The sequence below is a fragment of the Tripterygium wilfordii genome, chromosome 6 (genome assembly GCF_013401445.1).
Source record: "Tripterygium wilfordii isolate XIE 37 chromosome 6, ASM1340144v1, whole genome shotgun sequence".
Taxonomy (NCBI): domain Eukaryota; kingdom Viridiplantae; phylum Streptophyta; class Magnoliopsida; order Celastrales; family Celastraceae; genus Tripterygium; species Tripterygium wilfordii.
The window spans coordinates 3297483-3310320 of NC_052237.1; the positions used below are offsets into that span (position 1 = coordinate 3297483).

General features: G+C 32.4%; 1 protein-coding gene across 1 annotated transcript; it reads right to left on the reverse strand.

The window, feature by feature from the left end:
* Positions 1-936: 936 nt before the first annotated feature.
* Positions 937-7783, reverse strand: LOC120000872 (protein LAX PANICLE 2-like). The gene is made up of 4 exons (XM_038849035.1): positions 6711-7783; positions 6559-6609; positions 6405-6477; positions 937-1172 (listed from the first exon to the last, which is right to left on the reverse strand). Exons 1-4 carry the CDS (start codon positions 7517-7519, stop codon positions 1017-1019), a joined length of 1089 nt encoding a protein of 362 aa, XP_038704963.1. The 5' UTR covers positions 7520-7783; the 3' UTR covers positions 937-1016.
* Between the last annotated feature and the right edge of the window lie 5055 nt (positions 7784-12838).

Sequence of the window (12838 nt, forward strand, 5' to 3'; positions counted from 1 at the left end):
TATTATTTTCAAATCCCTAAATTTAAATTTTCTTAACATTTAATGACCAGAATAAGAAATCCAAATTCTTGTTACCAAAAACCAAACGTTGAAAGTTAAATAAATAAATAATAAAAAACGATAATTTTTTTCCGTCTTCTTCTTCTTCCGTGTCTTCCTCTTCTTCACATTATTGTTTTTCGTTGCGCCCTAATCATCTCTCCATTAGTCAACTTTTTCATAGTATCCTCTCATCTTCATCGTCATCTTTTTCATCATTTTCTTCTTCTTTTCCTAAGAATTTCTTGTAAAATATTTTTCTAACCAATGTACATCACTTACTATGCTTTGTTTCCACTACAAGAAATTAGCGAAAGAAAAATAGCGTCTCATTTAAAGATACTTAAACCGAAAGAAAAATAGCTAATTCAAATGAGAGGGTACGTTGCATGATCTGAATGGTATTTATTGATTCCGAGCTCAATTGTCGTCTTTTAAGATCATGTTTAGAGGTTTATCTGTCTGCTTTTCCTTCAAGTTATTAATCAACATTTCCATGAGAAAGATTCAGTATTTATTTATTTTTCTATAATTATTAGCAGTATTAATATTTTGGCTGGAATAATTATTGAAAAACTTATTTGTTGAATGAATTCAGAAGTAGGGTCCATGACCCTTTTTACTGACTAGAGTTTGACTCAGTTTCCATTTCCTTCACAAAATGTTCGTATCTGCTTTGATTAGGAACAAGATTTAAGATCGATAGCACAGCTCATTTGGTTAAGTTTATCAACCCCAAAAGCCATAAACTTCATTTTGGGGTATAACCCATAATCTTCTTTAATTCCCCATTCAATTGGAGAATTAAGTCAATAAAAAATAAAAAAAGGGGCAAAAAAATAAATTAACAAAACCCATTAGGAATTTAAAAATAAAATGAGGTGGTTTCTTAACGAATAATAATAATACAAGTAAATTAATTAATGAGAAGAAAATTAAATTATTGGGGATTAAGTTTTTTTTCTTTTTGGAATAAATTAAGCAATCCTACCATACTGTAGCACCATCAGATGATCCGTAGTTGATGAATCTGAAAGCAAAGTGAGTGCATCTCTTGGATTCCATATATTATCTCTTACATGCTGAAGCGTCAAGAAAGGTAGAAGTTGTTGTCCTCTACATGTTATCTCTACCTGTGTTTTTTTTTAAAACAATCAATCACAATTATGAAAAAAATTTATAAATTTAACAATATTAATTATCATAATTATAAAAAAAGATGTTGGAAGAAAAAGAACACATTATTCACAATATATATATATATATAATATCGCACTTGTGCGCATGAAAATGAAAGATTGCTTTTACACTAATGATATATATGCTTAATTTGTCACTGTCTATAGGTGGAATAACAAAACAATTAATCATGTAAAAGTTGAAATACTTAGAAAACTAGTGTCACATGCATTGCCTTCTTAAACCAACCAATTTGCTTTTCCTTAAGTGGATCATCAAATCTTGGAAATTGACTTATTGAAATATAAAATATAAAATACATTTTTTCAAACAAAATTTAAATCTAGAACGATCTGACCCAGCGTGCCTTTCGGACAACTGAATAGGTCAAAATTCAAGCTGTCAAATCAACACACACCATTCCAACGACTGTTAAGATTGAACTGAAACTCAAGTATGCACTTTTGATTCACAACAAGATGTGCAATGAGAAGAACAATCCGACCCAAAGTAGGGTTCTCAATCTCTAATGTAAAAATTAAAAATTAAAAAAAAAAACCTAGAATTTTGATTATTATATTGACATCATGCTTTGTCACTACCTTACGTCTTGCCCATGCCATGTCCCATATTGGATTGTTGACGTCTATTTTACCCCACAACATGCATTACACTATACATATAATATTAATTACATCTCTAGCTATTACTATTTTTCTTTACTCCACAAAAAAACACACCACGGGCAACGGGCAGCCAAAGAAATAGACAGTTGATTAGTGGCTGCCCGTTTTTGATCATTAGATGGCCTACCCTAGACTTTGCTCCTAAGATTAAATCATTAACACATAGACTTTATTATTAAATTTATGAAACCACAAGAGAAAAAAAAAACAATAATAATCAAAGTAAACTTGATAGTGGATCCAAAAAGGACGGCGAGGATTATGCACTCATTCTTATTTTCTACCCAACCAAATCTCTCTCTACATATATGTATGTATATATTAATATATAGCACGTCCTGATAACTATATCTCATGCACGTCTGCTTCACGTTGCTTTCTTTTTTCTTCCAAAAGAACCCTAATGAGAGAAGGCCACTAATCTTTGTTGACATTTAATTAATAATTCTAGCTTAGTAAAACCACGCATTCAAAACCAAGTTTTTTTTTTAATTTTAAAAAGGTCGTTGTTTTGTTCACATCAATGTATGTAAGCAACCATATATATGTCTTTATTTATTTTGCATGCACATCACACTCATTCACCAACTAATAATGTAGAGAATTATTTTAAATAAAATGGGAAAAAAAATAGAAATTCAACAACTTGGAAATTGCCAAATTGGAATGATTCTGTTGTAGACTAAATAGGTAGCTCATGCATTGCTTTCCTCAGACGTAAAAGAAATGAACATATAGATATATATATATATATATATATATATATATATATATATAATCAAAGCGCACTACTTGAGGATTTTGATGGGGCTTTTTTAAGCACAAATCCAAATCCATACGAAAAGATGGGGATGGAGGAAGAAGATCTCAGAAGATGGGCCCTACAATACAGTATTATTATGAATATTGGGGGGTGATGAGTTGAAAGAAGCGAAAGCGTGACGAAACTAAAGGGGGGAGCAACGCATGCAAAAAGAATGACAACGACAGGGTCCACGTGTGACTTTTCAAACCCTACGATGTTTTCAATTATCATGATCATGATCATCTTAAAATCAACCTCCTTTTTTTTTTCTTTTTTTTTTTTTTTAACAATTAGAGGCCAAGACAATATCCTATCATATTTGAACAACAATTCTATTCTCCAAAGTCAATGCTCTCATTTCTTACAAAAAAAAAAACATTTTATCTTCTTCCTATTTTAACCCTGAAAGACACGAAAATATCTTACTATACACACACACACACACACACACACACACATATATATATATATATATATATGAAGCTATATGCACGTATTACATACATACACTTAACACATGTATATATGGCTGTGCTATGTAATATATATGCCGCATGCCTCGTGTAGAATTAATACTAGAATGTGATGATGTTAAAGGCGAGGGAGGGGCGGCGGAACCGGCCACCGTTGTTAAGGAATTAATTGCCAAATCAATGGCATCATTAAGAGTTGACCAACATATATAAATACTCATGAGGAATGTTGTGTGCGTACTACTTTATACAACTAAAGACTCTTCTTATATGATGAGGTGCATTAGAAACAATTTAAGGTCAAAAATACAAAGAGAAGAGATGATTTCTCTATCTGTGGACATATTATATATGTATGAGAGAGAGAGAGAGAGAGAGAGAGAGAGAGAGAGAGAGAGAGATTTGCTGTACGTGGAGGGCGTTGTTAGTTAGCTAAACATACATATATATATATATATATATATATATATATATATATATATATATATATATATATATCTCTGTGTGTGTATTGTCCTGATCTCATTTGTCATTACTTCATGGAGAGGCATGAAATGCAAGAAAACACTAAGCAAATTTCCAAATCATGGCATATATAAGATGAGTTGACCTAGATATATATACCAACTAATACTAATACTCACGCAAATTAGAAGTTTATTATATAATTAACAAAAATGGAATGTTGGACGCACATATAATAAGAGTATATTTTAATGTTATAGGTAAGAAAGACAACACATCTTCAGATGATATATCAATGTTCCATCAAGGTACCAGCAAGAAATAACTCAAAACTGATCACATTACATAGTTATTCTCTTTTGTCCATTAATGCAGCTAAGGGTTTTTGTCTCTATTAATTGTTAATTTCCTTTTGTCTCTAAGCCTATATAATTATTTTATCTCTAAGCATGCCACAATTTCCCCGAGAAGACAAGTTATATGCAGCTAATTAAGAAGGAAAATCATTGTCTTTAAGGGTTAATTATATACTTATATATAATGATCATTGATCAGTCAAAAGATAATGAAACCTAGCTAGCATGCCACGCATCTTTTTGGATTTACTACATCCTCATATACTCGGTTGCATGTCCCATGATATATTCCTAGTTAAGGATTTACTCATTAGCTACTCTTTTTTTTTTAATTTAATTAATTATTGTTTCACCTATTGAAAATGCATACTAAAAACACATAAACGATACTTAATTATCTGCTATCTCTTCTACGTACATTAATCTCTATATGTATATACTCACAACTAAGTTTTTTCGTTTCTTTTTTGAAGATCAAAAGCACGGATCTTTGTCCATTATTTATAAACTAATATCATAACTAGGGTTTCATTATTAATATGCCTATAAAAAAGGTATAAAATGGTAACTTCTCTGATAAAATTTGAAAACTCTAAATTTATTCAGAAATCTTACATGTGAAAAAATTCAGTGATTTTTGGAACTCAATGGTACTCCGAAAGGCATAATACAAACAATTTTAAAATAAATTCAAATATATAAAATTTATTTTCCTAATTAAAATATAAGTTCAGTCATTTTAAATGTTTTCCACTGGAAATCTCAATACAATTGCTTATCTCGGTTGATAACTTCATGTAACTCCTAATAATTTCGTTTTTTAGTGGAAAACAATTGTATATGCATCCGAATTGAATGATTTTGAAGAAAATTATAAAGTATGATAATAAAAGAACATTATCATGAAAGAATGAATACTTAGGATGCATGGAAACTAATTTTTTATGTGCTTATCAAAAAAAAAAGTGCTAAAGAGTGACTCCACCCACACGAGCTAGCTTTATATGTTTCGTATAAAGTATAATAATACAAGAAAATATGCTATAATTTGTAGTAATCATAGTGAAGATATAATGGTTTTTGATGATGATGAAGAGTGCATAAGAAGCAATGTATGATTTATAGGACCTATCATAATGCAAACAAAAAAGATATTTCTCAATAGATTATATATATATATTGCGCACGTATGCCTTAATTTTAACAATCTTTGAAATGTACATGCGTATTATCCTCTCCTATGAAATTAAGCCCCATAATCGTGTATATATATATAGAAGAATTAGATTCCTAAATAAGTGGAGAATATCAAGGTTAATTCAAAGGTTCCCTATTGATCCCGATTAAGTAGCTACTACTATATCATTTTTAACTAATTTATCCTCCTTAATTAGATTAACAAGAAGGAAAAAAAAACACAAAATCCTTGTTTCTCTCTCACTCATCATACGCAAGCTCCACACACACACATTGACATTTCTTTAGCCGCAAGATATTCTATAGAATCATAAGCTTTACGTTCCAACTCTTGCGGGTCATGCAACTTATTAAGGAGGAAATAGATTCATCCTTGACGTTAAATTAAAACACACACATGTACATAAATCTTAAAACAAACCCTAACCTTAGATCTTTCTCTTATCACTAACTTTAATATCTACTAGTTGTATGGATTCATCGTTACCTACAAATGTTTCATTGACTACATATAGAAATGTGTATATATATGTTACATTTTTAATGGTAAATTTTATTTCGAGTTCACTTTATTTTAGGTTGTGAGTTGTGATGGTATATACACACACAAGCCGTATATATAGATCATTGAAACATCATTTTCATATAACCTTCTATGTTCTTGAAATAGTAAACCCACTTATACATGGCAACTCTTCGTCCATAAATTCTTGAAGAGGGTTTCATTTGAATTCAAAGAATGTGCGGTGGTAGGTAGTTTTCTGTATTGTCTCCTAATTGTAGACTTCTAATTCCCCTTTGAACCCTACCAACCTCTTAATCTCTTCACTAATTAAGAACACACCCATCCATATAACTAATTAAGTAAAAAACAAGAAATTTCTGACCACTTCAAACAAGATCCTTGATTATTAACCTTGATTAGACCAACATTTTTGTGTTTAATTAGTCTTAATGTATTGTGAATGTCTCTTCTAATGATGCAAAGTTAGAGGATGCAGATGGGTACCTGGCCGGACACATGACTTGCTACCTAAACTGATGTTATCAGAACAGCAAAACAACCACTACAAAAAAACGCATTTAGCTCTGCCGTTTCTTTCATGTCTCTATAACACAATTAATCTGCGTATAACGATGTCTACCAAAAAAAATACTTCAAAATTAAAAGGAGCTAGCTAGGAGTTGAATGAATTAAAAGTACCTCTGATTCGCTATCCAGTCTCAGCTTGTTAACCAGATACTTCATTAGTAAACGAACTGTCATCCTCCCATCCCTAAAACGTAAATAAATTATTAGACCAAGAAACAAAGAAAAGAACTTTCTGCATAAAATGAATTGAAATTGATTATATTACCTGATTCTTAGATAGCTCTTTGGTATTTGAGGCAAGAAGGGTTCTTTAGCTCTGCATTTAATTGCAAAATATTACGACCTTGTAGTTATACAAATTAAATACTAACAATTTGATTAGTATGATTGAATAATTAATTAGGAAATTAAACTTACTGGTTTTGTGATGCTTGAAGTGAAAACCAAATGCCGGAATGGGGTCTCCTGGGAGGATCAATAGCTCTAAAATCCGAACTTGGTCCAGCAACATTAACACCACCACTCTGCAATTGAAATGGTGATCGAGCAAAATACGAACCCAATTGCATGAACGTGGGCAGGTAATTAGACGACGAAGTTGATGAAGACGATGAATTATTCGTCCCCATATTCAGCACAGTCGGCCTAAGTGCCCAATTAATCTCTTGATGATAAGGAGGAGGAGGAGGAGGAACGACCGTACTCGAACCACTCCCTGCCGCGGCCTGAAACAAAAAAGGAGGGACCTGCCGCGGCAGCGGCTGAGGCAAGTGAAAAATTGGTGCTAACGGTGTTGCTGCTACCGGTACTCTTGTATTCTCTTGTGAAATGACTCTTTCGCCCTCGCCGCTACCGGAGGGAGGTAACAGATCAAGCTCTACTAAACCTACGCCGCCTCTCCGAGTGTTAGTTTTGGGCGAGGCGCCTATGCTGAGCTGGAGCCAGCTGGCGTCGTCTTCGGCTCCTCCTCCGACGTCTTTAGAGCTTGAAGCCGCGGCTTCGTTGTTGTTGTTGTTAAGACTAGCACTAGTAGTATTCGTTGTTGTTGTTGTTCTTGATTCATCTTCCGCCATTGGATTATGAGCCGCCGATAAGTCCACTAGATCGGATCCTCCTAATAAGCCAGCCGCCGTTTCATAATACTCTTCTTCCGTGTAACTGCCACCATAACCGCCACAGTATAGTTGATGATGTTCGGAGAGGGTTTGTTCAGGAACCATGGTCATACCCGACAACCCGGAACAACCCCCAATCGCCTACTATTATTATTCTTGATGATGATCGCGGCCATCGATTATAAGGTTGTCATCAATCTGTGTGAGCATATTGAAGAAGAAGAAGAGTCAAGAAAGGGAAGATTAACACCACCCATTAACGGACAGATAAGGGTTTTTTTGTGTGAATAAATATGTATATATAATAAGGAGAATAATAAACCTTATAAGAATTCTCACTTTCCATTCATTCTCTATGTTTGGAAGTTTGTGAGAGAGATGAAATAGTTGCAGAAATAATGAGAGAGAGGAATGGGTGGTCAGTCAGTCAGTTATATATTATTAAATAACAATATCATTGGTTGTATATGTTTATATATATATATATACACATTCTGAGAGGCGTCGAATAACAGTAATATTTGACTTTATTAAGAAGAAATATATATGTTCCACCTGTCTTTCTTTTAGGGTATTGTTCCAACAACAAAATGCCTAAAAAAGGTTCTTTCTTTTTTTTTAAGCCCTAACGTACGTGGGTTATTAGGAAAGTCGCAACAAAAGGATCAATCAACAATTATCCTCTTTTTTTTTTTTTTTTTTTTGGTTTCTAAGGTATTCCAGGCAAACTCAAGACTAATTCTCTTGGGTACGGTCAGATGTCAAATGCGGGATCTCTCCTAAGAAAGCTTTGGGCATCCACAATAACTCGAACCCAAGACCTTGCTTAAGCGACCAGAGTCCCTGATCACTCAGGTCAACCTTCGTTGATAACGATTATCTATTAGACTTCACAAACCACCAAAACCGATTCTCTACAATAGACAACACAACAATTGATAATATATTTATTTAAACGAAAGTAAATTTTTAATTCAAGTATTTGGAATTGACTGCTACTTAATCAAAAAGTAGTTCAAGTTCATCCATGGATCTCTTTACCCTTTAACATTTTATATATTCCCTCCTCAAACAATCCACAGAATATAAAAATGTTAAGGCAATATGTCAAAATACTTGGAATTTTATTATATACAATTTTGAAATACTTTGGGGTTCCATCTTATATGGTCCAAAACTACAATAATCTTTATAATCTGCCTGTAATATTAATTTTTAAAATCTCTAGATTACAAATAAAAACACATAAAAGTTAGTACAATTTTGTCGCTTAAAAGTGGTTAGGGTTGTAAGTGTTGTGACCAGAGAGTCAGAGATGGACCTGACCATAAAAATGGGATGGGCATGATGACATTACCTGTCAATGAAAACATAAGATATTTGACACAAAGACGCACAACACATTATAATAATAATACTATAATATAATAATTAAGAGTTAATTAAGTAATTATATATGTAAAAGGATTCAAATTGGACTTTGGTGTGCATGATGGGTGTTTGTCCACAACCCAAGAAATTAAAACATGTACAGAGACGTGGGCATTATTCTTTATAGGACACTTCCCAATATTAATTATCATGTGCCTCCCACCCTCCCAGCAACCAAAACACACCCCCAATGTACTTCCTTTAATTTATTTTTTACATTAGTAAATTAATTACTTGTTAAATATATACTTACTAATATTCCTAACTAGCCCTTTCTTTTTGGGTTAAGACTTCAAGGATCGAAGTGATATGTTTATTTGAAATTGAAACTGAAAAGGCTGCAAATTCTCTCTTTTTTTACCGTATCTGTCATTGATAAAAGGGACTTTTCAAAGATAGGTCAATCAACAACGTCTTTGAAAAGTTAAATAACCGGACAAATGATCATGGTGGGTTGAATCGGAGATAGGGGGAATGTATTTAAACCTTATTTCTATATCATATGTGTACATATTGTTTCACAAATTGAATATGTGATTAAGTTACACACTTATAACTCTATCACTGGTTTACGTGTTTAACGAATTTGATATATAAATTTAACTCCCCTCTGCCCTATGGAGGAATTACACCCATGACATGCCATTGGAAAAAGTGGTCTAAAGTATATACACACTTCTATTAGTTTGGGTTCAACTATAAAAACTTTTTCCCCATATACAGAGAAAAATGTGTGATGGAAGTTTTCCATTAAAAAGAAATGTGTTTAGGGTTTAATATTGTACATCATAAGCTTGGACTAAATTAAAAGGCATAAATCTTAATTAATGTGGGAGGACCATAAGTAGTATAATGACACAATGAAGCTATATGGAAACTTTAATTTCCCATTGAAGGCAAATCAAAGAAGAAAATATGAAAGCATGTATTGGAGTATACGTACTGATGATCATGCATGGGATTCTCCTATGAATTTAGAGAGACGGTACAAATGATAATCTAAACTATTTTTTCTTCTGTTTTTTATGGGCTCACAAGTGATCATTTCTCTTGTTTTATTTAAGAGAGGGGATCGGACCATGAGTAAGAGTAAATATTGTCTTAAGAGTCCATGGAATTTAAGGATATGGACCTACTAGGTAAGCTTCTTGTTTTATAATGAGGATGTTTCCATTAGAGAAAAGTGTATGTGGGTTTACTCTCTCTCTCTCTTCCCACTCAAGGGGAAAAAAAATAAATCATGAAAATAAAATGAGGGTTTTAATCTCGTCATCATAACATCATCAATGCCATCATCATCACTCTTCCATTACCATACAGAATTACAGAGAGAGAGGGAGGGAGGTTTTATTGGGCTTGCATGTGCATGTCATATCATGAGTGCCCATGTCAGTCCATGCATGTGGAGATGAGAGAGAGAGAGAGAGAGAGTGCATGGCGTAAGTTGGGGGTTTTGTCAGTTAGTGTGTGTGAGTATGGCATGGGTCTCCTTTTTTGGAACTTTTTCTTTTTGTAGTTGATCTTTTTGGACTTTAAAATGCATCTTAATCTTAATTTGTGGTCTCAAGAGTACTCCTAGTCAATTTTAGTCATCAACACCCCCGTGTATAAGCATTTTTTAAATTTACAAATTTTCATATCAACCGTTGAATCTGACAAGTAATTGAGATGAAGATATGTTCTCTCCTTCATCCCGTATTCCCGTCTCTCCTCTCTATCTTGTTTCTCCTCTTAGTTGGATATATTGAAAACTTCAGTAATGAAATATTAGAGATTTCATATATAAAACCATAGCATTTAATTGTTTGTAGTCGTGTATTTAATTTTATTAATTAAAATGATTATAAATTTAATCCATAATAATTAATAAAGAAGATAAATTAAGTCTAGTGGAACTCTGATATCAAAAAGAAAACAGTACTGTTCAAAACTTTAACAACAGTGTCGTATTGTCAAAGGAATATATAGTAATATACAAAATCTCTCTCCACAAGGGCCATTTACAAACAAAAATGCAACACATGGTTTCTTTTCTTTGAAATCTTGTGATAGGGACGGGTCTTGATGAAGGGAAAGCTGCCTAGGGTTTTCTGTCGACATTTATATGATAAGAACAGGATATGCTCTTTTATTTTTCTATAGCTTTGGTATGGCCTCTACTTGTGTGTATATATAATTATATATATATATATTTTACATGACATAGTGGGTTTGTGTGAAGTGATCATTCCGAAGTGAAAAAAGGGGGCCAACTTTTCTATAATATCGCCATCCTTTTTGGATGTAATTTAGCCCCACTTTCCATTGCATGTCCCCTTCCAATGCAAGCCAACGCTCCCACAACCCACAAGTCTACCTTTGGAATATTCCTCCTATTTTCACACACACACATGCGCATATAGGTTTGGGGTTAACCCCCTTTCCTCCTCTTTATATGGCTCAAATTGACAATAATTTTTAATAACACATGCATATATATATATATATATATATATATATACACACACACTTAGCGATTAATAATTTTCACTTAAACCAAGATTGTTTTGATAAAGAAGCTAGGAAGAACATCATTGATTCAAATAAGTTACACAATCCACAGTAATAACAAAAGTGATACAAGAAGAAAAATCTTCCAACCAAACGCGATTTAATTGCACTTTTTGTTTTTTGTTTTTTGAATATGTTAATGGGAAGAACCCAACTCAACACAAATGTTGAATAACATTAAAAATTATGATATATATAACTTATATATATGTGTGTGTATAAGAATTAAGAAGGCATGTCAGAATCTTGAATGGAAAATTTGCAGAGGTGATTGTTGGGTTCATCTAAGAAAGAACAGGCACGCTTGCTTGACTCTATCAACACACATGCATAGGAATTTACGAATATTTGCAGAGATGATGATTCATATATATATATATATAAATACCCAACTTCACACCCTTTGCATGTCACCAAAACCAAAATATTCCTTCTTTTTTTTTGAAATTCTTTATTCTTCACACTAATGACTATATCCAATAACCCCCAACCTCATCATTTCCAATCCCTCAATAACAAAATAATATTTATTTATTTATTTTTATTGTATATTTATGGGGTCGGCTTGTTCTGATCAGTTTTTGCTTTCTTTACGTGGCCTTTGTCCACTTTCTTCGCTATGATGATTATGATTTTCATCTTTCTTTGATAATTGCTAGTTTTACTACAAAAAGAGTAACCACTCAAATTGACTTCGCAAAAAAATCATCTTTTTTGTGTTTTTTCTTTAGCTTTTCTCTTTCCACTAATTATTATATATATTTATACACACACATATTTGGCACTCTTTGACAGGTTAATTACGATGGGCCAGGTATATATATATATATATATATATATATTATAAGTACGATATATGTAAATTCAAAATTTCTTATATGTTCAAATTACGTACAGATACCTTGACAAAAACCAACTATATTGATTGATTGAAGTGAAAAGAACTAGCAAATATTCAACTGCACGTGGTTTGAATTTTTTTCAACTTAATTATATAATTATTGATTATCGAACCAATATATGTATACGCACTATAATAGACATATATGTATATATATATATATATGTGTGTGTGTGTGTGTATAATTGGCCTTGGAAGGCAACCAAAACTTTATCTTTCCTTAGATATGACTCCTCGTAGATGAGGCCTTTTTCTTTTAAATGTTTGCTTCGGCATGTAGAATGATATCACAATCAATGAATGAAGATAAATTACATATGCATGTATATGCAACTCAAAAGGGTCATCATGACCTCTCCATTGTTGAAGAAAACAATGAACAAAATCACTGAGAAAAAATGAATTTGAGTTTTATACACACATATATATACACACGATATATGTTCAATCAGAAAAGCAAAAGAGAGCTATAATCATTATCTATACAAAGTACAACACATAGTCTCTTGCTTCATGACCTGTTTTGCTACAGTCTATAAGGTTAGGTC

What these genes read in the sequence shown, in the direction of transcription:
- LOC120000872 (XM_038849035.1), bottom strand. Translation starts at nt 7,519, where the DNA reads ATGACCATGGTTCCTGAACAAACCCTCTCCGAACATCATCAACTATAC. An exon ending in CTTCAAGCATCACAAAACCA is followed by an intron (nt 6,610 to 6,710) that starts GTAAGTTTAATT and finishes AATTAAATGCAG; the next exon opens with AGCTAAAGAACCCTTCTTGC. An exon ending in AAGAGCTATCTAAGAATCAG is followed by an intron (nt 6,478 to 6,558) that starts GTAATATAATCA and finishes TTTACGTTTTAG; the next exon opens with GGATGGGAGGATGACAGTTC.